The 27,426-nt window shown below is 40.6% G+C and overlaps 2 protein-coding genes across 2 annotated transcripts; both read right to left on the minus strand.

Annotated features, from left to right (window-relative positions):
• Positions 1–1,067: 1,067 nt before the first annotated feature.
• Positions 1,068–10,515, minus strand: LOC311490746 (cytochrome P450 2J4-like). Its single transcript, XM_084548410.1, has 9 exons — positions 9,960–10,515; positions 5,195–5,357; positions 4,925–5,074; positions 4,572–4,732; positions 4,288–4,464; positions 4,050–4,188; positions 3,720–3,907; positions 2,203–2,344; positions 1,068–1,498 (listed from the first exon to the last, which is right to left on the minus strand). The coding sequence occupies exons 1-9, from the start codon at positions 10,158–10,160 to the stop codon at positions 1,323–1,325; spliced, it is 1,497 nt and encodes a 498-aa protein (XP_084404536.1). The 5' UTR covers positions 10,161–10,515; the 3' UTR covers positions 1,068–1,322.
• A 251-nt stretch (positions 10,516–10,766) lies between these two features.
• Positions 10,767–27,066, minus strand: LOC311491166 (cytochrome P450 2J4-like; the record flags this gene model as incomplete). The annotated part of the gene is made up of 7 exons (XM_084549024.1): positions 10,767–12,333; positions 14,980–15,167; positions 15,314–15,452; positions 15,536–15,633; positions 15,693–15,980; positions 16,165–16,314; positions 26,928–27,066. 7 exons carry the CDS (start codon positions 27,064–27,066, stop codon positions 12,001–12,003), a joined length of 1,335 nt encoding a protein of 444 aa, XP_084405150.1. The 3' UTR covers positions 10,767–12,000.
• Between the last annotated feature and the right edge of the window lie 360 nt (positions 27,067–27,426).

Genomic DNA, 27,426 nt, shown 5'->3' on the forward strand with positions numbered 1-27,426 from the left:
GAATCAGCCCTCTTCCATGCCTCTACACTGATTGCATTTCTTACTGCTATTGGATACTACTGTGTATATAAACAATGCATCAAAATACTAACATGTTTTTGGACTTACCTTTGTTCTGTCTACCCATACAGTTTCCATGTATGGCCTGTTTTCTGTCTCCTCACTACAAATGAACTGAATTGGTGTTTTGTTCAAAGTGATAAGATGTTCAGTAAAACATTTTCCTGTGTATGTCCTTTAGCTTAGTTTCAGTCATCTCACACCACTTGATTCTCTGGTAAATTGTCTGATTTATATGTGCAGAACATGGATCTTCTGTTTTTCACCTCTTACAGTGAGACCCAGGTCTCCCTTGTAAAAGAGGTATTGGATCTCAACAGGAATGGCTAAAATGGAGATAAATTATATGTTGTCTGTTCTATTTCATGGGTTGGATTGTGATTATCGCTCTTTCATTCAGGACGGGTCTGATGAGTCAGAGCTTGATGGTGCTGCAGTGGCCCTCTTTACTGTCATCAGTGACCATGACACGACAAGTCCAGTTCCCTACCAGCCTGTGAAAATCTCTGTCGTCATTGAAAGTGATGCCATGGTCAGTTAGATATTAGCCAGAAAGCCAAAAGCACACTTTGATCATTTCATTTTGGTATTATTTATTATTTGTCATTTTGATTACTCTGACTATTTTTTTGTAATTGAGGCAATCAATTGCCTCAAAAGTTTTACGTTCTGAGTCGCATGTTTTTAAGTATACTAACTCAACATATTTGACTAACGTGTACTTAAAACAATGAAAACACAAACTAATAAACGTTGAGTTTAGTGAACATAAAAATGATGTGGTTGTGTACTTATTTTTTTAAGTTGCCTTAACAGAAAACTATAAGTCATATTAACTGCAAATATTTGAGTTTACAGTGGGTTTACAGTGTACCAGTCAAACATACTTCAAGCATGTACTGAAGACATAAAGTGTGGGGTGAGTTGTAACTTTCTGCTTACATCTCTCACCTGCACAGTATTGTCAAAGTTATGTACATGATGACAGGATCACTTAGAGATGGGATCAAGTGACTTTTATTCATCTTTATTTAAGTAAAATTTTAAAGTGCTACTTAGTATATATGTAATTAGTACAGAATCCATTAAGACTACAGAATATTCTGAAAGAATTCAAATACATGCAGTACAATTCATTACTAAAATTTTCAAACAAATGCCATGCCCCACAGTTTCCAGTTTACTTGCCACGTTGTTTTACTTTTGTTTATTTAAGTATGAAGCTTTATTAAAAAGGCCAAATGATGGAGAAGAAGAGTGATTTATCGAAGCACTGCACAGACACGGTAAGGTTTAGGACAATGAAAGGCTCTCAGCTTGAACTCCAGACTGGGCTGCACTCCAGGGGGTGCAGAGAATGAAAACCTCTGAAGGAGGGATGTGAAGAACAGGAACAACTCCATCCTGGCCAACTGTTCACCGAGACACACACGCTTTCCTGAGAATACACAATGCAACAGATGAGTTTGACCCCGACAGCTTATGAGATATTCACTTTGATACAGTTTTGTAAAGTTATAGCAAATACAGGGACTGAATATGACTAAACAGTTTTTCACACATACATCATGTTTTTCCTAATTGTACACAGAAAACCTCTGGGTTACAGTGCTGTATTCTGTTCATTTGCTCAGTGTCCTTAGTGCACTGAAGCCAGTATATAAGTCAGTTTTTTGATTTAAAGTGATTTAAAGAATAAAATTGGATTTGTGTAGGTGAGGATACTGAGGAGAGGACAAAATAGCTTACAACGAAAACCAACCCAACAAAAGCAGGAACTGATTTTGACAACTTCCTGTTTAGACATTGTCCCCTTTAATGCGAATAAGTGAATCCTTTACACACAGTGGGGAAATTTGGAGTGTTACAGCAGCATATAGTTAAGGACAGTGCACTAGACAGGAGAAATTGAACATAAAATAAATACAAAAATAGCAATTAAATACAATAGTAGTTATGCGTATGTGGTCTACTTGTACAACCTCACAGGAGCAGCAAAGAAGGACCCGCGGTAATGCTCCTTCTCACAGTATAGGTGAAGCAGTTGCCCCGTGCGGTGATATCTTCTTAATATCTTCCTGTGATTTTGTCAATTTAAACCTTCAGCTAAAACAACATGTAACTAAGGAGTGATGGACTAACCTGCAGAAAATGCAAGGAAGGCCTCTCTCTTCCTAAATTTGCCATTCTGGTCCAGAAAGTGTTGAGGGTTGAAGGAGTGTGGAGTTTCCCACATTGACTCATCATGCAGGACAGAGTGCAATGTAGGCAGGATAATGGTGCCCTGAAGAAATACCAGTGGTTAAATGGGTTAATAAGATATTTTAATATTTGTTATTGAAGCTGAAGTTCCATGGTTTCATCAGCTTGAGCCTTGTCAAGAGTGAATTTAAGGATGCAAAGGTAATCTTCCTGTCCTGGGGTGGTCCTTATTGGTTATTAATGTAATGATAGACTTCTTTTTGACTTAGTTGAGTGGCTCTTGTCATAATATGGACTAGAACTGCAGTCAAACGGGGCTGTTCACTGCAGATAACTGTAGACCAACATTATCTCTGCTAATTGTTAACTGAAAACCATTCCAGGTGACTACCTCAAGAAGCTGATTGAGAGAATGCTAAGAGTGTGCAAGGCTGTCATTAAAGCAAAAGGTCTTTTGACTGGCTAAGTATACAGTCTGTACATAATGACTGGGGAACATTGAAGTTATAACTATATACAGTGAGTAATGGCTTAATGTACAGACTTCCTGCTTTAATCTGAGGGTATTTGCATGCATGTTGTAGGAGAGGTGCATTACAACCCCCTATACAGTCCTCTATTTTCAGGGGCTGAAATGTGACTGGACAGATTAACATAAACATAATAAAATAACGTCCAAAATCCTTTGCAGACAATGACTGCCTGAATTTGGAACCCATGGATCTCACCGATTAATGTTTTTTTTTTTTTTTGGTTGCACGTTACTACAAAACCCATGGGCCAAAATGACCTTATTAACAATTCATGCAGGTTGCAAAAAATCCAAGGCATTTAATATACCATAGAACACAGCGAAGACAAAAATATGGGGCCAAGACAACATTGAGATCATGAGTACATTGAAGGGGCCAACATAAACATTGATCAGTTTGGGATGAACAAATGGGTTCATCACTTAAAGGCTAATATTTTATAAGGCCTCACCAGAGCCCAGACCTGGGCTTTATAAGGCATGTGGGGGTGCCTGAAGAGGGCCGTGCACAGAAGATCACAAACTGACAGTTCTATTTTTGCAAATAAGAGCACAAAAATATTCTCAAATCATGATGTGCCACTCTCCTATCCAAGCAGATTGAGTGCTGGATGTACAATTTATAAAAGTAGTTGTTTCCATTGTTCACCGGTCAAAGGTCAATCTGTAGTGTATTCAGATTGGTACAGCCGTTTTTGTTCACTTTGGAGGCCCTTTTTGTGGTGATTGCATATATGATTTGGAACCTCAGTTCTCAGAGACCCAAACATTGTCTGGAGTGGCACATAAACACGAGGTATTAATAGAATAATTATAAACTACTAAACTATTAAGCATTACTTTTGTCACCCCATCATACCTAATGATTGTCTAACTAAGGTGTCTTGTCTTTTGGACTGTAAAGTATTCACTGTGGATTGTGTACCTTTGGGATTGTGTACTTATCCACTGTGGTGTCCTTGTTCGCCATGTGAAACACATTGAGCGGGATGATGTTGCCCATCCTCTGTATCTCATGGATGACTGCATCAGTGTAGGGCATGTTTTCTCTGTCAGTCATACAGGGCTGTCTGGATGAACCAATCACAGCATCAATCTCAGCCTGGACTCTCTCTGCACACAGTGGAAACAGGAAACGTGAGTCTGTGGGACACATAAATGACTGAGGGGAAATTATACACCCCACACATTCAGTCTCAGACAGGACAGACCAGTGAGAGACCTCTGACAACATCTGGATATTACGCATACACACCTTGTATGTCAGGGTGGTAGATCATGTATAGCAGCCCCCAGTATAAAGTAGTTGTAGTAGTTTCAGATCCAGCAACAAACAGGTCCATGGTGCAGAAACATAAATTTCTGAGATCAAAACCAGACACTTTGTCCTCCTTCTGTCAGTGACACAAGAGATGGCAGTGAGAACCCTGACGACAAATTTTATATGAAATGTAAAAGGAATGAACACAATGGAGACACATTAAAACACTCACCTGCCCCATTTCTATGAGGAAGGAGTCAATGTAGTCTCTTGGTGATGTTGGGTCAAGGGTTTCTTTGTGTTCTTTGATCCTGATTTCTACAAACTCAATTGCTTTTTGCATCAGAATGAATATCTTCTGATGAGATCCAGGCAACCACTTCATCAGCCAGGGGGCTGTGTTGTAAATCTAAAGTAAAGCAGTAGTTTAACTTGTTGCTAGGGAATCTTTTTACAATATATCATTGTTGAAATAGGATTATTGAATGCTGCATCTTGCTTAGAAAGGAGGCTCACCTGTACCGACAAACATCCCTGTAACTCCAATACTTCATTGATGATATGCAGAATATACTGGTACTGCTTGTCATCGTACTCAAATCGATTCCCAAACACCAAACAGCAGATGATGTCGGACACAGCATTGTTTATCAGTGGATGGGCATTAAAAGGTGTGCCTGTGAAGGAAAGAGAGAAGAAAAACAGAATCCAATATTAGCATGTGCACATGATCCAATACACTAATCAGCTGTTGAATGCTGGGTTGCAAAGTTGTAGGGCAAAGAAGATGACACATGTAACAGCACAGCATAAACATAAAAAAGAAAGAATAATAATGTGTCACTGTAAAATATCATGGTTTTCTGTACCTTGTTGGTCTGTAAAAGCCTCCGTGAGGTACTGGCATTCCTGCTGGATGTATCGCTCCATGGTCTTCTTGCCCAGACCAAAGTTTTTAAGTGTATGAAGAGCAAATCTCCTCTGCTGCTTCCATTGATAACCGTTTGACATCACAAGACCTTTTGGGAACATTAAATGGAAGTACACCTGGATGAACAGGAGTTTGATTTCTCTGGTCTAATTATTATTATTGTTATAATGCCAGCTAGCAACATTAGAAACAAAATGCAATAAATTACCATTATTCTGAAACATCGCTTCAAACAATGGAATGCGGGGACGATCTGCGAAGTCTTCTCCTCGTTCAACCAGGGCTTCTTTCACAAACTTGTAGCCGCTGATGACCACAATCCTTCCACCAAAGAGGCGAAGGCTGAAAACGTTTCCATATTTCTGTGCAAACTGAACGTAGACAGTAGATTGATGTTATGGTGCAACACTGGAGTGACATATGCTCTGAGGACCACTTCAGAAATGCTGCATCAGCATAATGCAGGTCACTGTTTCTGCTGTCAGACATCATTTCAGGACTGTTACCAAAATATTTTAGGATTTAAAATGTCAGTCCAGTGAAGGGTTCAGTGACAGTGATAGGTTATTGAACCTTGGTCACTGGACTTCCTGCCAAACCCAAACAGAGTATATAAAATGATTTAATATATTAGAATCAGAATGACTTTATTGGCATTGTACAAAGTACAAAACTGAGGTAGCAGTTCTTCATATTCAGTACCATTTAAAAGATAAAAGTTAAACATAGTACAATGCACAGTGAAATATATTTTTGTAGCTGCGGTCAGTAGTAAAAAAGTAATACAGTAAAAAACAATACAAGTATAAATGCATAACTGAGAAAAACAAAATAAAACAAAATATAGACTGTAAACTTGAAATGTAAACTGTCACACTCAAACCTAGAGTGAGGGTAGTATGCCAGAAGGCTCACTGGAAAAGGTGTAGTTTAACCTTAAAATATCGAAAAAAGTTGCAACACCAAGTCCATTTGATGCAAAAGATGAAGTGCTTTATTGCACTTTAAATACCATCCATGGAAATGTGAGCAAACAAATAAGACAAATATGCTGCAGAAAAATAAATTTACAAAGTACTAACCAACACACCATTGGGTCTACACAGCACCACAGCCCTTCTCTGAGTCCCTGGGCAGTGTAGAAACCCTCCATTTAAAGGTTTGGCCCCTCCCACTGGACCATACCACCATAATTGGAATCAATCTAATAATCACTTAACCCCACAGGTCATTTTCTATATCCAAAATTATTAACAAATCTATTTACACTTATTTACCACACATAAAGGCGGTCCTCAACACATTCACACAAGACCTCAATCCAGAAATGTATTTACAAACTGATTTCAACACCACAGTTGGTATGGTTCAGTAAGATGGACTGAGCATGCTCCCGACAGGTTACTCAGGCACTATAAAAGACAGCCTGAACTAAGACTCAGGTCCTTTGTCACTGCCCAGCACCAGGAAACACTGTGGTAAGAAAAAAAAACAAAACAGCATAATTAGATAAAAACTCATGATTTTACGGTCCTCAAATAAAAAAAAAGATACCCAAAACAATAAATGTGTTTGTGTGTGATTCCGGAAACTTTATGGGAATAAATAGCACAGGAAACTTACTTGGATGTTAAATGTAGCTCTGTGTGTGCACCCACCAAACTACCAATAGCATGCTACCTGGCTAACATGTGGTCTGTGTATTGGATGATGGTGTGGTGTGCTGGCGTGGTGTATTACCAGTGCCAGGGGAAACTGCCACAAAACTTAAGTCAACCTTGTATATACATACATTTACAATATTTTAAAGCAGCTATGTGATTAAAGTACAGTGATGCAGTGGTACTTGAGTCCACTTAAGGCTCAGAGTTGAGCAGATGGATGGCCTCTCAGTCTTTGTCCTCAGACAGCGGAAACGCCTGCCTGATGGCAGTAGAGAGAAGAGAGAGTGTCCGGGGTGATTGGGATCTTCTTGGTCCTTAACCTGCAACGTTTCGTATAAATGTCCTGCAGGTTGGGCAGGGGTGTTCTGATGGTCTGTTCTGCTGAACGGACCACCCTTTTGAGGGCCAGGAAGTCCTGCCTGGTGCAGTCTCCCATCCAAGTGTTGATGCTCCCACACAAGATGCTGTCTATGGTGCAGGTGTAAAAGTTCCTGAGCACCTTAAGAGGGAGCTTAAAGTCTCCTCAGGCGCCTGAGAAGGCAGAGATGCTGTCTGGCCTTCTTCACGATGGTGTTCAGGTGATGAGTCCATGACAGGTTTTGTGAGATGACCACTCCCAAGTATCTGAAAGTGTCCACTCTCTCCACCTCTGAGTCACCAATAATAAGTGGATGCAAGTCCCTCTGCTGTTCCCTGCTCAAGTCCACTATCTTATTCCTTTGTTTTGCTGACGTTCGGCAGCAGGTTGTTCTCCCGGCACCAGTCCTCCAGGTGGGAGACCTCCCCCCTGTAGGCTGTCTTGTCGTCGTGGGAGATTAGTCCCACAACAGCGGTGTCGTCAGCAAACTTGACGATGATGTTGGGGTCTGACGTGGCCTTGGAGTCATGTGTGTACAGCGAGTACAGCAGAGGGCTGAGCACACAGCCCTGGGGGCATCCAGTATTGAGAGTGAGGGGGGCTGAAGTGTGGTGACCCACTCGAACCACCTGTGGTCTGCTGGTTAGGAAGCTGTAGACCCACCTGCACAGGGAGGAGTCCAGACCAGAGGTGTATAAAGTACTTGGAAAAAATAACTAAGTAAAAGTACAAAATTACTTTGGTAAAAGTTAAAGTCACCCATAAGAAAATCACTTCAGTAAAAGTCTTAAAGTAGCTCACATTAAATGTACTAAAGTATCTTGTGAAAAAATATACTCAAGTATCATAAGTACAAGTAAAGTACAAAGTACTTTTATAGTACGCATAAAAAGAAGCAAAACAACCAAAAATGGTTCTCCCCTTGTTCTCTTTATTTAACTTTCAGGTGAATGAAATAGATGTGGTATGATAAAACAAAAACAAAAAACACTTGTAGAGTGAGTGAATCAAGTGTCTCGTGTCTGCCTGAGAACAAAGTAAAGCGTCTGTCTGCCAAAGAACACAAAAAAGTGCCTCCTATCTCCTAGTCACGGGTGACTGTCGTCTTCTACCAAAGGAGATGCTGTCAGTGTGGTGACGTCTTCCGTGTCTTCCTCATCAGCGTTAACTGCGGAGCTAGCCATGTTGATGTCCACCGCCCCGCGCATACCGCCCTTACCTCTAAACCTCGTGAGAGTACCGTACGTTGTTCCTCTCGTCCTCTCGGACACGCCCATTCCAGATAATGCTTCGATAATTAATTATATTTCTATTTTAATTTGTAACGAGTAACGAGGTGGCAAACGTCACAGTAACAGAGTAAAAGTATATTTTTTAACTTTTAAATGTAGTAAAAGTCCTGATTTAAAAAAAAACTCAAGTAGGCTACAGATCCTCAAAAAAACTACTTAATAGGGTTACGAAGTAGCCTACATCTACTTCATTACTATACACCTCTGGTCCAGACCCAGGTCATACAGATTAGAGGCCACTCTGGAGGGGACTATGGTATTAAATGCTGAGCTGTAGTCAACAAACAACACTCCCACATAGTTTCCCTTACCAGTGTCCACATGGTAGAGGGTCTTGTCCAGGAGGAAGATTATGGCGTCGTCTGTGGATCTGACCGGCCGGTAGGCCAACTGTAACGGATCCAGGGTGGGAGGTGATGAATGTCTTGATCAGTCTCTCAGAACATTTCATCACCACAGATGTGAGGGCTATGGGCCTGAAGTCGTTGGGACTGCTGGGGTGAGGTTTCTTTGGGACAGGGACTATTACGGACTTCTTAAAGCATGTTGGGATCACACACTGTCTGAGTGAGAGGTTGTATATCACTGTAAACAGGGGTGAGAACAGGCTTTGAGGACATGTCCACTAATCCCGTCTGGTCCAGCCGCTTTCCTTTCACTTTTAGACACCCTCCTCACATCACGCTCCATCACAGCGAGTGTGTTCAATCACAGTTGCTCCAGACACACTCCACCTCCCCTTGATTCCCCCGACTCACTCGTTCTGTCCGAGCGGTGAACTATAAGTAACTCCGATGGTTGAATGGCGAAGTCCGGTACGAGAAGAGGCAGCCATGTCTCGGTGAGGCAGATGATAAGGACAAAGCGCAAAAGAACGTGGGGGCTGGCTTGACCATGTTCTCCGAAGTGGAGAGGCTGTTTGCTGCAATCTGTAGCTTCAGCTCATCTGCGATGGATATGGCATTTGAGAGGAAGATGCTGGGAAGTGGGAGTTTGTGTGGCCGTCTTCTCATCCGCGCATTCCTCTCCCTCTGTCGCTTCCTCCTCCTGCCCGCAGGGCTGACAATCCACGGGGAGGGCGGTGCTCGGGCTAAAATCACTGTTTACAGTTTGTTCACTCCGTAATCCAATGTTCAAAAGATCCGGGCGACTGTAGACAGGATTCGCATGGCAGACCGGACGAGTAATAATAAATAACAACGTGTGAAAACGCACTAAACACAGAAAAGGAGAAGATCTTCTCCTTTTCTGTGTTTAGAAAAGAAGTAACGCTCTACATAAAATCACTTTCATCGACAACTCGACGCCTTTCGGAGCACAGCAATCTGCAGTACAAAGCTGCAGCTTGAAAAGGAGAAGATCTTCTCCTTTTCTGTGTTTAATGCGCGACAGTGCGCGCCGCCATATTGGGTATCCGGATTGATAGAAGAAAGTTAAATATTTATTAAGTTATTGTCTTCATGCCAGGATTATTCTTCCGGACTTTTTTATTTCAAAATGCAATAATTTATTTTCAGTCTAATCTTCAATAGAGGACATGGTAGTAAATGTTTAGAAAAAAACTAAAAAGAAATTCTGTGACTACAAATAAGATCATTAAGATATATATATATATATATATATGTACACTTTTGTATGTATGTATGTATGTAGTCATACCTCAGTGAACTGCAGGTGAAGTCTGGTAGGTTGAATACGATGAAGATCACCGATGAAAGGAAGAGCCCACGGTCCAGGAGGAAAGTTTTTCGGTGCTCTGTTCTTCAAAATATCAGCCAACAGCAGAAAAACACAGAAAAACATTAAAACACTCCTGCCGTCGATCCAATCCAAGCCGAGGACGTAGAATATTTCTTCCATTTCTTTGCCTTAACAGCGCTGCCTACATCAACCAAAGCTCTGTCAGTGAAATGTTGACTTATAACCCAGTTAGAAAGAGTGCCAGACCTTCAAAATAAAAGCGCACTAACTTTGCGGAGTCCATTGTTGCACCATTGAAAATCGAGTACTCATTTGATTGATCACCTACAAATTATTTTGGCTAAATCCTTATGAAGAGCGTATGTCCTGAAACGCAACAGTCAACTGTACAACTGTAACAGTTTTTTTTTGTATTTCAGCAGTGAACAGGTCGTTTGTGTTACGTAACATTGTTGAGGGCAGCTTATATCCTTGTTGAAACACTGCTACAAACGGTTGATCTCAGATATGCTCATAAGACAATTGGGAAAGTCCATATGATCAAAAAGTGCAGAAAACTGAAGAAACTCTTCCAAAAAGCCTTGTAAAGAACTACAGTTTGAGCTGCAGGAAACTTAATGAGTTTATTTCACTGATTCCCTCTCGAAAGCAGTTTATCTGAAGTTTTTGTAGAACATTGCCTCTCTAAAAGTAACTTATTTTTAAATTTGGTTCAACTCAATTGTATTTATATTGTGTCAATAACGATATAAATTGTCTCAATAAGCTTTACAGATGCAGCTGACTCAGGAGTACAGCTGGGCTTAAGCATGAGGACAGGCAGCGAGCAGATAGTGTTTATTCCAGGATACTAGAGGGTCAAAGAGGTTCTTGCATGAATGTACATTTAGTTCCAGATATTTTTGGACACTGATACAATTTTGGTTATTTTACCTGTTTACCTAAACATTCAAGCTAATTTCAGGGGAAGAACAAATACATAAAATTAAATAATTTCCATAGTCTCAAATGTAATTTTATAAATGCACCAAACCATCAATAAAATGTTCATGTTCAGTACTTCATGCTCAATATTTTGCAGACAGCGATTGAAGACTGGGACCCATGACCATCAAGAATGAATGGGTTTACTTCTTTTGTGATGCTTTATCAGGCCTTTACTGCAGCTGCCTTAAATTTAACAGAAGACTAGGACTAAGAAGCTGTGTCTGGTGATGTAGCACTTTACTGAAACTACAGAAATAAAACTGTACACTTTCTAAGGAGAAGACATCCAAGCTAATATGTTCATTTGTAGTTTCACTCTAATGTTCTTTCTGATTAGTCCGTTTGCGTTGTGTGAAGTAAATCCTAGTCCCCGAAGAGAGTACTTTGAATGTTGATTCTTTTCAGTGATGATTCTGTCACATACAGAAAAGTTAGTCATGGAGTCCCTCAGGGCTCTGTGCTAGGACCAATGGTTCTCACATTATATGGACTTCCCTGAGGCAACATTATTTAAAACATACTTCAAGCATGTACTGAAGACATAAAGTGTGGGGTGAGTTGTAACTTTCTGCTTACTTCTCTCACCTGCACAGTATTGTCAAAGTTATGTACATGATGACAGGATCACTTAGAGATGGGATCAAGTGACTTTTATTCATCTTTATTTAGGTAAAATTTTAAAGTGCTACTTAGTATATATGTAATTAGTACAGAATCCATTAAGACTACAGAATATTCTGAAAGAATTCAAATACATACAGTACAATTCATTACTAAAATTTTCAAACAAATGCCATGCCCCAGAGTTTCCAGTTTACTTGCCACGGTTATTTACTTTTCTTTATTCAAGTATGAAGCTTTATTAAAAAGGCCAAATGATGGAGAAGAAGAAAAAAAAATTCCAATTACTCACACAGGAGTAAAATAATCTAGCAGATTTTCATGATGGATTACAAGAAAACTATGATAGTGATTAATTGTGCTAAGAAACTGATGCGGTTCAGTCAGTGATTTATCGAAGCACTGCACAGACACGGTAAGGTTTAGGACAACGAACGGCTCCCATTATGAACTCCAGACTGGGCTGCACTCCAGGGGGTGCAGAGAATGAAAACCTCTGAAGGAGGGATGTGAAGAACAGGAACAACTCCATCCTGGCCAACTGTTCACCAAGACACACACGCTTTCCTGAGAATACACAATGCAACAGATGAGTTTGACCCAGACAGCTTATGAGATATTCACTTTCATAACAAAATATTACAATATTTGTGAGGTCAGTATAAATGGCAGTGTAAATCAAGCGAAATACGGTTAAGACAACGTTCCCTGTTCCCTGTTTTTCCTAATTGTACACAGAAAACCTCTGGATTACAGTGCTGTATTCTGTTCATTTGCTCAGTGTCCTTGGATTTGTGTAGGTGAGGATACTGAGGAGAGGACAATATAGCTTACAACGGAAATCAACCCAACAAAAGAAGGAAATGTGATTTTGACAACTTCCTGTTTAGACATTGTCCCCTTTAATGCGAATAGATAGATAGATAGATAGATAGATAGATACTTTATTAATCCCGAGGGAAATTCAAGCATCCAGTAGCAGTAACATATATTGAACATAAAATACAAAAGCTATATAAAAAATAGAAAGTGACTAGAAATAAAAAGTTTATACAACTATAAACTATGTTAAAAATATAAAGTGACCTGTTAGAAATATAAATATAAAGTGACCTGTCAGAAATATAAAGTGACCAGTAGAAGTAGAAGGGTTTTTTTTTTGTTTTTTTTTAATAAATATGAGAGCTACAAATGTGAAAAAATGAATGAAAATCACAGTCACCACATGTAGCAGAGGTAGACAGACATGGTAATGACAGAGTGAATTAGCGAATCCTTTAATTTACGCACAGTGGGGAAATTTGGACTGTTACAGCAGCATATAGTTAAGGACAGTGCACTAGACAAGAGAAATTGAACATGAAATAAATACAAAAATAGCAATTAAATACAATAGTAGTTATGCGTATGTGGTCTACTTGTAGAGCCTCACAGCAGCAGCAAAGAAGGACCCGCGGTAATGCTCCTTCTCACAGTATAGGTGAAGCAGTTGACTGCTCCGTGCGGTGATATCTTCTGAATATCTTCCTGTGATTTTGTCAATTTAAACCTTCAGCTAAAACAACATGTAACTACGTAGTAATGGACTAACCTGCAGAAAATGCAAGGAAGGCCTCTCTCTTCCTAAATTTGCCATTCTGGTCCAGAAAGTGTTGAGGGTTGAAGGAGTGTGGAGTTTCCCACATTGACTCATCATGTAGGACAGAGTGCAATGTAGGCAGGATAATGGTGCCCTGAAGAAATACCAGTGGTTAAATGGGTTAATAAGATATTTTAATATTTGTTATTGAAGCTTAAGTTCCATGGTGTCATCAGCTTGAGCCTTGTCAAGAGTGAATTTAAGGATGCAAAGGTAATCTTCCTATCCTGGGGTGGTCCTTATTGGTTATTAATGTAATGATAGACGTTTCTTTTTGACTTAGTTGAGTGGCTCTTGTCATAATATGGACTAGAACTGCATTCAAACTGGGCTATTCACTGCAGATAACTGTAGACCAACATTATCTCTGCACAACACAACTGATGGTGTCAAACACATTAAGAAGGCAAAAAAACAAACGAACAACAACCTCAAATTCACTGTTGACAAGGCTCACCTGTTAATTGAAAACCATTCCAGGTGACTACCTCAAGAAGCTGATTGAGAGAATGCTAAGAGTGTGCAAGGCTGTCATTAAAACAAAAGGTCTTTTGACTGGTACAGTATACAGTCTGTACATAATGACCGGGGAACATTGAAGTTATAACTATGTATAGTGAGTAATGGCTTAATGTACAGACTTCCTGCTTTAATTTGAGGGTATTTGCATGCATATTGTAGGAGAGGTGCATTACAACCCTCTATACAGTCCTCTATTTTCAGGGGCTGAAATGTGACTGGAGAGATTAACATAAACATAATGAAATAACATCCAAAATCCTTTGCAGACAATGACTGCCTGAATTTGGAACCCATGGATCTCACAGATTAATGGTTTTTCTCCCCTGTGATGCTTGTCCTGGCCTTTTTTTTTTTTTTTTGGTTGCACGTTACTACAAAACCCATGGGCCAAAATGACCTTATTAACAATTAATGCAGGTTGCAAAGAATCCAAGGCATTTAATATACCAGAACACAGCGAAGACAATCATCAACTAGTGGAAAAAATATGGGGTCAAGACAATATTGAGATCATGAGTACATTGAAGGGGTCAACATAAACATTGATCAGTTTGGGATGAACAAATGGGTTCATCACTTAAAAGCTAATATTTTATAAGGCCTCACCAGTGCCCAGACCTGGGCTTTATAAGGCATGTGGGGGGTCGTGCACAGAAGATCACAAACTGACAGTTCTATTTTTGCAAATAAGAGCGCAAGAATATTCTCAAATCATGATGTGCCACTCTCCTATCCAAGCAGATTGAGTGCTGGATGTTTATGCACATGTGTGCATTATGTGATTATGACATTTATGCATTTATGTTATTCTAAGTTTCTTATTTCAATATTTATTGTTTTCTGAAATGAGTGCCATGGCTGCAGTTTCTGATACTATATGTGGAAACACACACAGTACAATTTATACAAATAGTTGTTTCCATTGTTCACCGGTCAAAGGTCAATCCGTAGTGTATTCAGATTGGTACAGCCATTTTTGTTCACTTTGGAGGCCGTTGTTGTGGTGATTGCATATATTATTTGGAACCTCAGTTCTCAGAGACCCAAACATTGTCTGGAGTGGCACATAAACACTAGGTAATAACAGAATAATTATAAACTACTAAAAAACTATTAAGCATTACTTTTGTCACCCCATCATACCTAATGATTCTCTAACTAAGGTTTCTTGTCTTCTGGACAGTTAAGTATTTACTGTGGATTGTGTACCTTTGGGATTGTGTACTTATCCACTGTGGTGTCCTTGTTGGTCATGTGAAACAAATTGAGCGGGATGATGTTGCCCGCCCTCTGTATCTCATGGATGACTGCATCAGTGTAGGGCATGTTTTCTCTGTCAGTCATACAGGGCTGTCTGGATGAACCAATCACAGCATCAATCTCAGCCTGGACTCTCTCTGCACACAGTGGAAACAGGAAACAAGTGAGTCTGTGGGACACATAAATGACTGAGGGGAAATTATACACCCCACACATTTGGTCTCAGACAGGACAGACCTGTGAGAGACCTCTGACAACATCTGGATATTACTCATACACACACCTTGTATGTCAGGGTAGTTGATCATGTATAGCAGTGCCCAGTGTAAAGTAGTGGTAGTAGTTTCAGATCCAGCACCAAACAAGTCCAGAGTGGAACAAGACAAATTTTTGAGATCAAACCCAGACTCTTTGTCCTCCTTCTGTAAGTGACACACGAGACAGAAGACATATTTTATGTGAAATGCAAGGACACAACACAATAAAGACACTTTAAAACACTCACCTGTCCCATTTCTATGAGGAAGGAGTCAATGTAGTCTCTTGGTGATGATGGGTCAAGGGTTTCTTTGTGTTCCTTGATCTTGATTTCTATGAAGTCAACTATCTCCCATAGCCGAGAGATTACCTTCTTATGAGGACCAGGCAACCACTTCATCAGCCAGGGGAGTGTGTTGTAAATCTAAAGTAAAGCAGTAGTTTAATTTGTTGCTCGGGAATCTTTCTACAATACATCACTGTTGAAATAGGATTATTGAATGCTGCATCTTGCTTAGAAAGGAGGCTCACCTGTACCCACAAACCTTCCTGCAGGCGCACAACCTCATTGAAGATCTGCAGAATATACTGGTACTGCTTGTCATTGTACTCAAATCGATTCCCAAACACCAAACAGCAGATGATGTTTGACACAGCATTGTATATCAGTGGATGGGCATTAAAAGGTTTGCCTGTGAAGGAAAGAGAGAAGAAAAACAGAATCCAATATTAGCATGTGCTCATGATCCAAAGCACTAATCAGTTGTTGAATGCTGGGTTGCAAAGTTGTAGGGCGAAGAAGATGACACATGTAACAGTACAGCGTAAACATAAAAAAGAAAGAATAATAATGTAAAATATCATGGTTTTCTGTACCTTGTTGGTCTGCAAAAGCCTCCGTGAGGTACTGGCATTCCTGCTGGATGTATCGCTCCATGGTCTTCTTGCCCAGACCAAAGTTTTTAAGTGTATGAAGAGCAAATCTCCTCTGCTGCTTCCATTGATAACCGTTTGACATCACAAGACCTTTTGGGAACATAAAACCGAAGTACACCAGGATGAACAGGAGTTTGATTTCTCTGGTCTAATTATTAATATTGTTATAATACCAGCTAGCAACGTTGGAAACAAAATGCAATAAATTACCATTATTCTGAAACATCACTTCAAACAATGGAATGCGGGGACGATCTGCAAAGTCTTCTCCTCGTTCAACCAGGGCTTCTTTTACAAACTTGTAGCCACTGATGACCACAATCCTTCCACCAAAGAGGCGAAGGCTGAAAATGTTTCCATATTTCTGTGCAAACTGAACGTAGACAGTAGATTGGTGTTATGGTGACATATGCTCTGAGGACCACTTCAGAAATGATGCATCAACTAGTCACTGTTTCTGCTGTCAGACATCTTTTCAGGACTGTTACCAAAATATTTTAGGATTTAAAATGTCTTATCAGTCCAGTGAAGGGTTCAGTGACAGTGATAGGTTATTGAACCTTGGTCACTGGACTTCCTGCCAAACCCAAATAGAGTATATAAAATGATTTAATATATTAGAATCAGAATCACTTTATTGTCATTGTACAAAGTACAAAACTGAGGTAGCAGTTCTTCATATTCAGTACCATTTAAAAGATAAAAGTTAAACATAGTACAATGCACAGTGAAATATATTTTTTTACCTGCAGTCAGTAGTAAAAAAGTAATACAGTAAAAAACCATATAAGTATAAATGTATAACTGAGAAAAATAAAATAAAACAAAATATAGACTGTAAACTTGAAATGTAAAGTCAACCTTGTATATACATACATTTACAATATTTTAAAGCAGCTATGTGATTAAAGTGCAGTGATGCAGTGGTACTTGAGTCCACTTAAGGGCTCAGAGTTGAGCGGACGGATGGCCTCTCAATCTTTGTCTTTAGACAGCGGAAACGCCGGCCTGATGGCAGTAGAGAGAAGAGAGAGTGTCTGGGGTGATTGGGATCTTCTTGGCCCTTAACCTGCAACGTTTCGTATAAATGTCCTGCAGGTTGGGCAGGGGTGTTCTGATGGTCTGGTCTGCTGAACGGACCACCCTTTTGAGGGCCAGGAAGTCCTGCCTGGTGCAGTTTCCCATCCAAGTGTTGATGCTCCCACACAAGATGCTGTCTGTGGTGCAGGTGTAAAAGTTCCTGAGCACCTTGAGAGGGAGCTTAAAGTCTCCTCAGGCATCTGAGGAGGCAGAGATGCTGTCTGTTCTTCTTCACGATGGTGTTCAGGTGATGAGTCCATGACAGTTTCTGTGAGATGATCACTCCCAAGTATCTGAAAGTGTCCACCGATAATAAGTGGATGCAAGTCCCTCTGCTGTTCCCTGCTTAAGTCCACTATCTTGTTCCTTTGTTTTGCTGACGTTCAGCAGCAGGTTGTTCTCCCGGCACCAGTCCTCCAGGTGGGAGACCTCCCCCCTGTAGGCTGTCTTGTCGTCGTGGGAGATTACTCCCACAACAGCGGTGTCATCAGCAAACTTGATGATGATGTTGGGGTCTGACGTGGCCTCTGAGTCATGATAAATTTATCTTTATTAACAGGATATGTGCCTCAGTCTTTTAAGATTGCTGTAATTAAGCCCTTACTCAAGAAAGCCACTCTCGATCCAGATGTTTTAGCCAACTATAGACCAATTTCCAACCTTCCTTTTATTTCCAAAATACTAGAAAAATTTGTTGCTAATCAGTTGTGTGACCATTTAAACAGGAATGGTCTGTTTGAAGAGTTTCAATCAGGTTTTAGAGTTCATCACAGTACAGAAACAGCTCTGGTTAAAGTTACCAATGATCTCCTCATGGCTTCAGACAGTGGACTTGTCTCTATACTTGTTCTGCTAGATCTTAGTGCTGCATTTGACACTATTGATCATAATATTTTACTACAGAGACTTGAAAGTGAGATCAAAATTAAAGGAACTGCATTAGACTGGTTTGAATCCTATCTGTCTGACAGATTCCAGTTTGTTCATGTCAACAATGATTCTTCTACTTATACAAAAGTAAGTTACGGAGTTCCTCAGGGTTCTGTGCTAGGACCAATACTCTTCACGTTATACATGTTGCCATTAAGCAAGATTATTAGAAAACATGGCATAAACTTCCATTGCTATGCAGACGACACCCAGCTATATTTATCCATGAAACCAGATGAAACTAATCAGCTGGTTAAACTCCAAGTATGCCTTAAAGACATAAAGGCTTGGATGACCTGTAATTTCGTACTCTTAAACTCAGACAAAACAGAAGTCATTGTATTTGGTCCCAAGCATCTCAGAGATTCATTATCTAATCACGTGGTTTCTTTGGATGGCATTACCTTGGCCTCCAGTACTACTGTTACGACCCGGCTCGAGAGGCGCAACATAAAGTGGAGACAAATGACGGAGTTAGAAAAATAAGGGTTTATTTAATTTAAAACAAAGACACACAGACACCAGGTCTGACATAGCGAGCCTCAGCAGCTGAAGTGATCCTCCCAGGCTTCTTCAACGAGGCCCTTTATTTGGTCTTCTCAGGTGTGGCTGGTTAAGACGATTAAGCACAAGCCAAAGACTTGCACAGCCAACGGAGGAAACAGAGGGGCGTAACACCTCCACCCTCAAAAGGGATCCTCCAGGAGCCCTGAAAATGAACAAAGCCCCTCTGCGATCATGCCCCATCTCCCAAGACGTGCAAAAATTGATGCCTTTACACATGACACAACATTGACACCAGATACAAAACGTGTGACCCACACAACAGAACAGCCACAAACCAAATGATTACTTAAACCAAGTTACTACCTTGGACAAAGGTTAGCAACAAGTAATCACAACACAGTGAACTGTCCTCACCACAGCCTAATGGTCAAACACACCAATTGAAGTCAATGAATCCAAGTGACCAAACACATGGAAAAGTCGCACCCACAACGAATGTGGCACCACACCACACAAAGTTACTGCCTTCACCCAGCTAGTAACAACACAATGGTAGCCACCTAAATTGGGCCGGCTTCCCTACAGAACTAAAGGTCACACACACACAAAACAAAGCACCTGTTTTTGCTGATGTTCATACAGTGGGCATGGTCACACATAAATCCTCCCATGAGCTCATCCAAAATATCACCGTCCCAACAAAGAACACTATAAAAATGAAGACCACCAAATTCTATCACGTGCCACCAAATTAGAGGTTCTTGCTCTCAGTTAACCCGTTCTAGAACTTACCTGGTTTCCTCTCTACCTAACAGGCTGAAATTCTAAATAACTAGACCTCAGCTAGTCTTCGTCGGCTTTCCCGGGCACGCCAGGGGCCACCCCAGGGTTACCGCACAAAAAATAATAAAGTGGTGATGGTCACACCAACACCCGGAGGCTTTCTATACCAGGCAAGTTCTAAACCATTTAAATTTACTTCACTTGGCAACATTAGCTTGACTCTTCTACTAAAGTCCAAGAAAAAAAAAAAAAAAAAAGATCAACTGCAAACGAGGCTTCAAATAACCCCAATTCTCACCCTAAGAAAAAAAGAACTCCGGCATTCAGTCTCCACAAAAAAAGTCCAAAATGATCCCGGACGAGCCCCCAAAATATGTTACGGTCAGCACGGCTCAACAGACACATAACACATTAAGGGACGCCAAACAACAATCGGAGTACCAAAAAAGGTGTGTTTTATTAAATTTACAACCAAAAGCAGGGGATAAACAAACTCAAAGAACCAAAAAGGACTGTAGGTGCCGGCCAAAAGGAACAAAAGAGAGATTGTGAAAAACCTTGGTGTTATATTTGACAAGGGTATGTCCTTTAAATTGCACATAAAGCAAGTAACCAGGACTGCCTTCTTTCACCTGCGTAATATCGTCAAAATTAGGAACATCCTGTCTCAGAGTGATGCTGAAAAACTAGTTCATGCATTTGTGTCGTCCAAACTGGATTACTGTAATTCATTACTGTCTGGCTGTCCAAATAGCTCTTTAAAAAGCCTCCAATTGATTCAAAATGCCTTTCCTTTTTGATCAAGCTTATAGTTAGGGTTGGACTGAACCATCCTTTAGTTATGCTGCTATAGGCCTAGGCTGCTGGGGGACGATGCACCAAACACATGTCCTCCTTCTTTCTTCTCTCTCCTCTCTCGCATCCTCCACTTTCTTTTCTCATGGCACAGAGCTCTTGCCCTCTAATTTGCCCTCTACTAGTCATGCAATTCTGTGCTATTACTGTATAGAATGTTTACTGCTGTGCGGGTTTTGTAAAGCGTCTTGAGACGACTTGTATTGTTATTGATGCTATATAAATAAAATTGAATTGAAATTGAATGTGTGTACAGCGAGTACAGCAGAGGGCTGAGCACACAGCCCTGGGGGGATCCAGTATTGAGAGTTGGGGCTGAAGTGTGGTGACTCACTTGAACCACCTGTGGTCTGCTGGCTAGGAAATTGTAGACCCACCTGCACAGGGAGGAGTCCAGACCAGAGGTGTATAAAGTACTTGAAAAAAATAACTAAGTAAAAGTACAAATACCATAACTGAAAATTTCTTTGGTAAAAGTTAAAGTCACCCATAAGAAAATCACTTAAGTAAAAGTCTTAAAGCAGCTCACATTAAATGTACTTAAGTAAGTATCTTGTGAAAAAATATACTCAAGTATCATAAGCAGTGTTGGGCAAGTAGCGACGCTAGTAACTAACTACAATTCTCAGTAGCTTGGTGGTAACGTCACTATTTCCTGAATCAAGTAACTTTTCAGTAGCTTAACTATTTTATTGATCAAGTAGCGTGGTAACGACCTCAGAAGCTATTTTTATATGGCTTAACACAGTGGAGAAGTAGTCTAGAAAATAAATGATATTATCCACAACACAAGCACTCAAGATTGTTCAGAACGGGGGCACACACACTGTCTAGGCAGCCAAAGCGTTCTGTTTACTGCTCTCGACTTCCACGTGACTTTGAACTCCAATCGGGAGTGAGCACTGTTTTACCATCCTCGTCTGCAGATGTCAGTAATGGGCAATCATGCAGAGTCGTGAACTGAATGAAGAAATGTGGATATCAAACAGGTTAACAGCGAGAAAAGTTAGCTGGAACGAAATGGCAGAAGGAGGAGACAGAGAAAAATCGCCCTGGCCATACCTTGACAAATATATGTCCTTGTGTGAGACCACGGATAAAAACTATGTCTTTCGGTGCCTAATTTGCAACCCTAAGAAGAAGGTTCTCTCAACATCTAAGACTTCAAATACGAACTTAAGAACACATATTCAGGTAAGGATGATGACTGGCTAACTAATAGCTATTAGGGATTTGCACGGTTTTGCATAACGGACGGAGTATTCTGCACTTTGAATACCTTAAGTGATTATAGCCATGTCTAAACAACAGAAAAGCTCATCAAAAAGGGAAACAAATGAATGCAAAAGTACACTGACTCAAATGCAGCAATAAATGAAATTGCTGACGACAAATTACGTGTATTTGCACCCACATTAATCAATATTACATATTTTTTTGTAGAGGATGCATCCAAACAAAATTGCCTCATTGGACAAAGAACGGGAGCAGGCCAAAAAGAGGAGTGCAACACATGAGGAGGAACACCTTGACGCCCCCACACAAGGCAGTGCATCACTGTTTTTCAGTGGAGCTCGTAACCCTGTCATATCCCAACAGCGATTTGACAAGTTGATCCTTAATTTCATAGTTCAAGGATAACATCCACTACACACTATAGAGAGGCCAGAGTTTGTTGATTTATTTAAAGAAATTTTGCCCTATAGACATTTGATTTCAAGGAGGACATTGGGAAGGATGCTTGACGATGAGTATTCATCAATGAAGAGAACACTTACTGAAAAATTATCCACACTGAGCCATGTATGCAACACAACAGATGCTTGGTCAGCAAACAATCGGAGCTTCCTTGGGGTGACTATCCACTGGATAGATGAGAAAAGCCTGAGCATCTGCTCAGGTGCATTAGCCTGTCGGAGGATAGTAGGGCGTCACACTCACAATGTTTTGGCAGAGATGCTAGATAAGGTGCACAAAGACTTCAAAATCAAAGACAAAGTCACCATAACAACAACTGACAACGGTGCAAATTTTGTTAAGGCGTTCAGTGTCTTTGCAGAAGTCCAAATCACGAGTCTAACGGAAGAGGAGAATGAAGAAGAAGAGGATGACACTGTCTTCATAAGCCTAACAGACATCCTAAACGAAGGAGATGGAGATGAAGATGTCAGTCTTCCACCGCATCAACGGTGTGCCTGCCACACCCTCAACCTAGTTGCAACAAAAGACATTGAGACAGCTGTTAGCCAGTCTGACTCCTTCAAAAAGGTGTCAAGATCAACAATAGGCAAATGTCAAGCCACTTGGAATAAGCAACACAGGAGCACTCAAGCCTCGGACACCATTCAAGACAAGTTAGGGTGCCAGCTGCCAGTGCCCATTTTAACATGCTGCAACTCTACATACCATGCCATGGACCGCCTCAACACATGTATCCTGACAAAACGTCAAGAATTTGACGAAACCTGTGAGAAACTGCAAGTCATTCGATTCAAAGCAACAGAACTCACCTTTATAAAGGAGTATGTTCAGGTAAATTTGTGATGTGTACTGTGCAATCCGTGTACATGCATAATGTAGTAGGCTTTCAGATGATTATAATGGTAATAATAATACTAATCACAACTATTAATAACAGTACAACTACTGTAGTAATAACTAACTTTTGTATGTTTTCTTGTGTTTTGTATTTGTATATTTTAGACTATGGCACCCCTGGCCAAGGCTCTTGATGTCCTGCAGTCCGATAAAATGGCCTACGCTGGAGCTTTAGTGCCAGCACTTACCATTCTTATTGACAAAATGGAACAATTGAAGCTTGACACTACTTTTCAGCACTGTAATGCCTTGGTGGATGCCATCATCAGTGGAGTTAAGAAGAGATTTGAATACATATTTGAAGACACTAGGTTGCTCATTGCCTCTGCTGCTCACCCTGTGTTTAGACTAACGTACATCCCCAGAGCAAAGAAGGCTGAAGTTTTATCCAGCCTGAAGTCAGAGGTCAAAATTCTTCAAAGTCAGGCTGCTGATTGCATTCAGGAAGAAGGTGAGGATGACTGTGAAGACAAAGATGAGATAACTGGATACTTCCCATCACTCCCATCAACACAGAAAAATGAAGTGGACATTTACTTGCAGTCATGTGAAGCAAACTTTGTCAGTGCCTTTCAAAACCTGCCACTAATGAAGAAAATATTCCTGAAATATAATACAGGATTCCCTGCAAGTGCAGCCTGTGAGCGTCTCTTTAGTGTGGGAAAACACATTTTCAGGCCAAAAAGAAACCGTCTTTCAGATGGCAACTTCGAGAAACTGCTCTTGTGTCGGGTAAACAAACACCTCTTATGAGATGACACGCACACCGGCACACACATACATAATTACCTGAGCTAGCCTTGTGCACTGACACACACACACACATACACACAACACACGCACATGAGTCATGACCATGCTGTCTTTGATTAGAAATTCTATAATATATTTCAATGTTACAACACAAGTGAAATGTGGATGTTCAAAAATGTGCTTTAATCCAAAAGAATGCTGTTTGTGGTTAAAAATTCGGTAATATCCTTTAATGCTGTAAGGACACTCTCTCTCTCTGGAATGCAAGCAATCTTTGGTTTTTGATTTAATTCATTATAGTGACTCTGACATGTATATTGATAACCCAATGGAATTGACTTTGCATGAATTTGGTAATTTAAACATAGTAGTAGTTTCTCATGTTGATTGCCATGTTAAGTTGGCGCAGCTTCACGTGTAGTGCGCTACTTTTGCGGTGTTTGTGTAACTTAGCTTGCTACATTTGACTGGGTGGTAGCTTCTGTGTAGTGAAGCTTCATTCAGGGCAGAGTAACTAGTAACTTAGCTCACTACATTTTCCAAGTAGCTTGCTCAACACTGATCATAAGTACAAGTAAAGTACAAAGTATTTTTATAGTACGCATAAAAAAAAGCAAAACAACCAAAAATGGTTCTCCCCTTGTTCTCTTCATTTCACTTTCAGGTGAATGAAATAGATGTGGTATGATAAAACAAAAAACACTTGTAGAGTGAGTGAATCAAGTGTCTCGTGTCTGCCTGAGAACAAAATAAAGCATTTGTCTGCCAAAGGACAGAAAAAAGTGCCTCCTATCTCCTAGTCACGGGTGACTGTCGTCTTCTACCAAAGGAGATGCTGTCAGTGTGGTAACGTCTTCCGTGTCTTCCTCATCAGCGTTAACTGTGGAGCTAGCCTGATGTCCACCGCCCCGCGCATACCGCCCTTACCTCTAAACCTCGTGAGAGTACCATACGTTGTTCCTCTCGTCCTCTCGGACACACCCATTCCAGATAATGCTTCGATAATTAATTATATTTCTATTTTAATTTGTAACGAGTAACGAGGTGGCAAACGTCACAGTAACAGAGTAAAACTATATTTTTTAACTTTTAAATGTAGTAGAATAGTCCTGATTAAAAAAAAACTCAAGTAAAGTACAGATCCTCAAAAAAACTACTTAAGTAGTGTAACGAAGTACACAGGGACGTGCACAGGGGGGTTGCTCAGGTTGCTCGGGCAACTGCCCATATGTCCTTCTCGACTCACGTTGCCCTTCTGAGGGGGAAAAAAAAAATTGTACAATGGATGCAGAATTTCACGTAGGCCTAGATAAAAAAATAAATAATCGCAAAGCCTCATTCACTTCCATTCGGACACCGAAAGTGAAAGTCAGTAGGGGCAAACTCTATTTACGTGGCTGCAGCGCTGCACGCGACCGGCAGCGGCCCTAGTAGGAGCACGTCGAGGTTGTCGCATAGACAGTAAAAGATAGGGTTGTCGGGTGAGACGACTCAACGTTGTCGGAGAAGGTGAGTTTGTGATGTATAACAAACGAACGATCATCATCATCAAGTTTTATTAAATGAATTAAAATCTTCATAAATCCAGGCTGAGTTTGCCACGTTTAGCAGACAGATAGCTTGCAGACAAGCAGCCCGTTATCACACAGCCTAGGCTATTTTTTAGGCCTTAGGCAAACTAAACTACATGTCTGCTGATAGTTAGTTTCTCACATTTCGTTTTAGCAAGAAGAATGAATGATGGAAGTAATGCATCACATTACCGTAAATTCCGGACTATAAGCCGCTACTTTTGTCACTTGCTTTGGACCCTGCGGCTTATACAACGGCGGACGGTCACCAGGGGCGCACTATCATGTCATGGACGATGACACGAGGATTAAGAACTGACTTTTCTGGTATAGTAGGCTGGTTATTTTGATACAGTAAACGGCCGTGTTACTGCACCTTTACTGCTGTGTTGGCTGTTTTCGAAAACGATGTAATAAGATGCTGGTTATTTTGTTGAGCAGCGGGTTACTGCACTTTTGCAGCCGTGTTACAGGCAAGCACTTTTACAAACAAATTAAATTTACCCATTTAACGTTATTGCCTCGTCAAGCGTTGTAAGCTTTGTTTTTTGTTATACTGCACTACTACGGTAGTATGACTGCAGGAAGTGCGCTAGGAGCGCACCGTTGTATTATCTGTGCACTGCACGAATGCTGTTTAATGTCAAAGATGTGAAAGTTTGATCAATTGATTTTTTGTTTGATTGATCGAAAGATTTATGTTTGTCAAAAGTAAATAAATGGGACGCTTTGCGTTTCCAAACAGTCATTTCTGTCCCGACAATCCCCTCCGTGGTAGAAGAAACCCTTACGGTAATTAAACATTAAAACACCAGCGGTTTATAGTCGGGTGCGGCTTATAGTCGGGTGCGGCTTATGGCACAATCTGTCTTTTCCCCCAAATTTAGCTGGTGCGGCTTATATTCAGGTGTGCCTTATAGTCCGGAAAATACGGTAATTATTCTATTCTGAGTTTGCCACGTTTTGCCTAAATAATCAGACAGATAGCTTGCAGACAAGCAGCCCGTTATCACATAGCCTAGGCTATTTTTTAGGCATTAGACAAACTAAGCTACATGTCTGCTGATAGTTAGTTTCTCACATTTCGTTTTAGCAAGAAGAATGAATGATGGAAGTAATGCATCACATTAATTATTTTATTCAAAATGGTTAAATCCTATCACTATTTTTGGTATTGTAAGTTTTCATGTTTAGTATGTAAATTTGGAGAAACCTACAGTATCAGTGACTTGATAGGATATTGATAGGGATATTGATGTAGGGATTTTCATGACTCAAGTCATGTTTTTCTGTGTTATTATTAGTAGTAGTTAAGGTGATTGAGTGCTGTATTTCAGTGTTTTAACTCTTTGTGTATATATATTTTGATAAAGACCCTGTTATTCTCAGTCCTTCATATAGCCCGTGAGGTTTTTTTTTTTTTTTTTTGGGGGGGGGGCTTTTTTCAGGTCAGAGCAACTGCCCCTCAAAATTCCTGTGCACGTCCCTGGAAGTACATCTACTTCATTACTATACACCTCTGGTCCAGACCCAGGTCATACAGATTAGAGGCCAGTCTGGAGGGGACTATGGTATTAAATGCTGAGCTGTAGTCAACAAACAACACTCCCACGTAGTTTCCCTTACCAGTGTCCACATGGGAGAGGGTCTTGTCCAGGAGGAAGATTATGGCGTCTTCCGTGGATCTGACCGGCCGGTAGGCCAACTGTATCCAGGGTGGGAGGTGATGAATGTCTTGATCAGTCTCTCGCACATCACGCTCCATCACAGCGAGTGTGTTCAATCACAGTTGCTCCAGACACACTCCACCTCCCCTTGATTCCCCCGACTCACTCGTTCTGTCCGAGTGGTGAACTATAAGCAGGGTTCGAATTACAAAGTGGCTTTCGGGGGAGCCCTATTTTCCGATCCTCCCTGACTGACTTTAACGCTTTTGGTGCGTGTTCGGCCATCGCCCCCCCACCCCTCAATATAACACTAAATAATATATATATATATGGGAGTATTTGGCCGCTATTCGCGGAGAATTTAGTAACGTCAATGATTCTGATAAGCTCAGGCCGGCCGCGTTCGCCTCGCATCCGCTCAATTTGTGATCCGCTGCGTAAATCCTTCGGCCGGCCAA

Source organism: Chelon labrosus, assembly GCF_963514085.1.
Source record: "Chelon labrosus genome assembly, chromosome: 7".
Classification (NCBI taxonomy): Eukaryota; Metazoa; Chordata; class Actinopteri; order Mugiliformes; family Mugilidae; genus Chelon; species Chelon labrosus.

Coding starts and splice junctions, on each gene's coding strand:
- LOC311490746 (XM_084548410.1), bottom strand. CDS start 10,160: ATGGAAGAAATATTCTACGTCCTCGGCTTGGATTGGATCGACGGCAGG. Junction 4,465..4,571: donor AGGGATGTTTGTCGGTACAG/GTGAGCCTCCTT, acceptor GCTTTACTTTAG/ATTTACAACACAGCCCCCTG. Junction 3,908..4,049: donor CTACCACCCTGACATACAAG/GTGTGTATGCGT, acceptor CACTGTGTGCAG/AGAGAGTCCAGGCTGAGATT.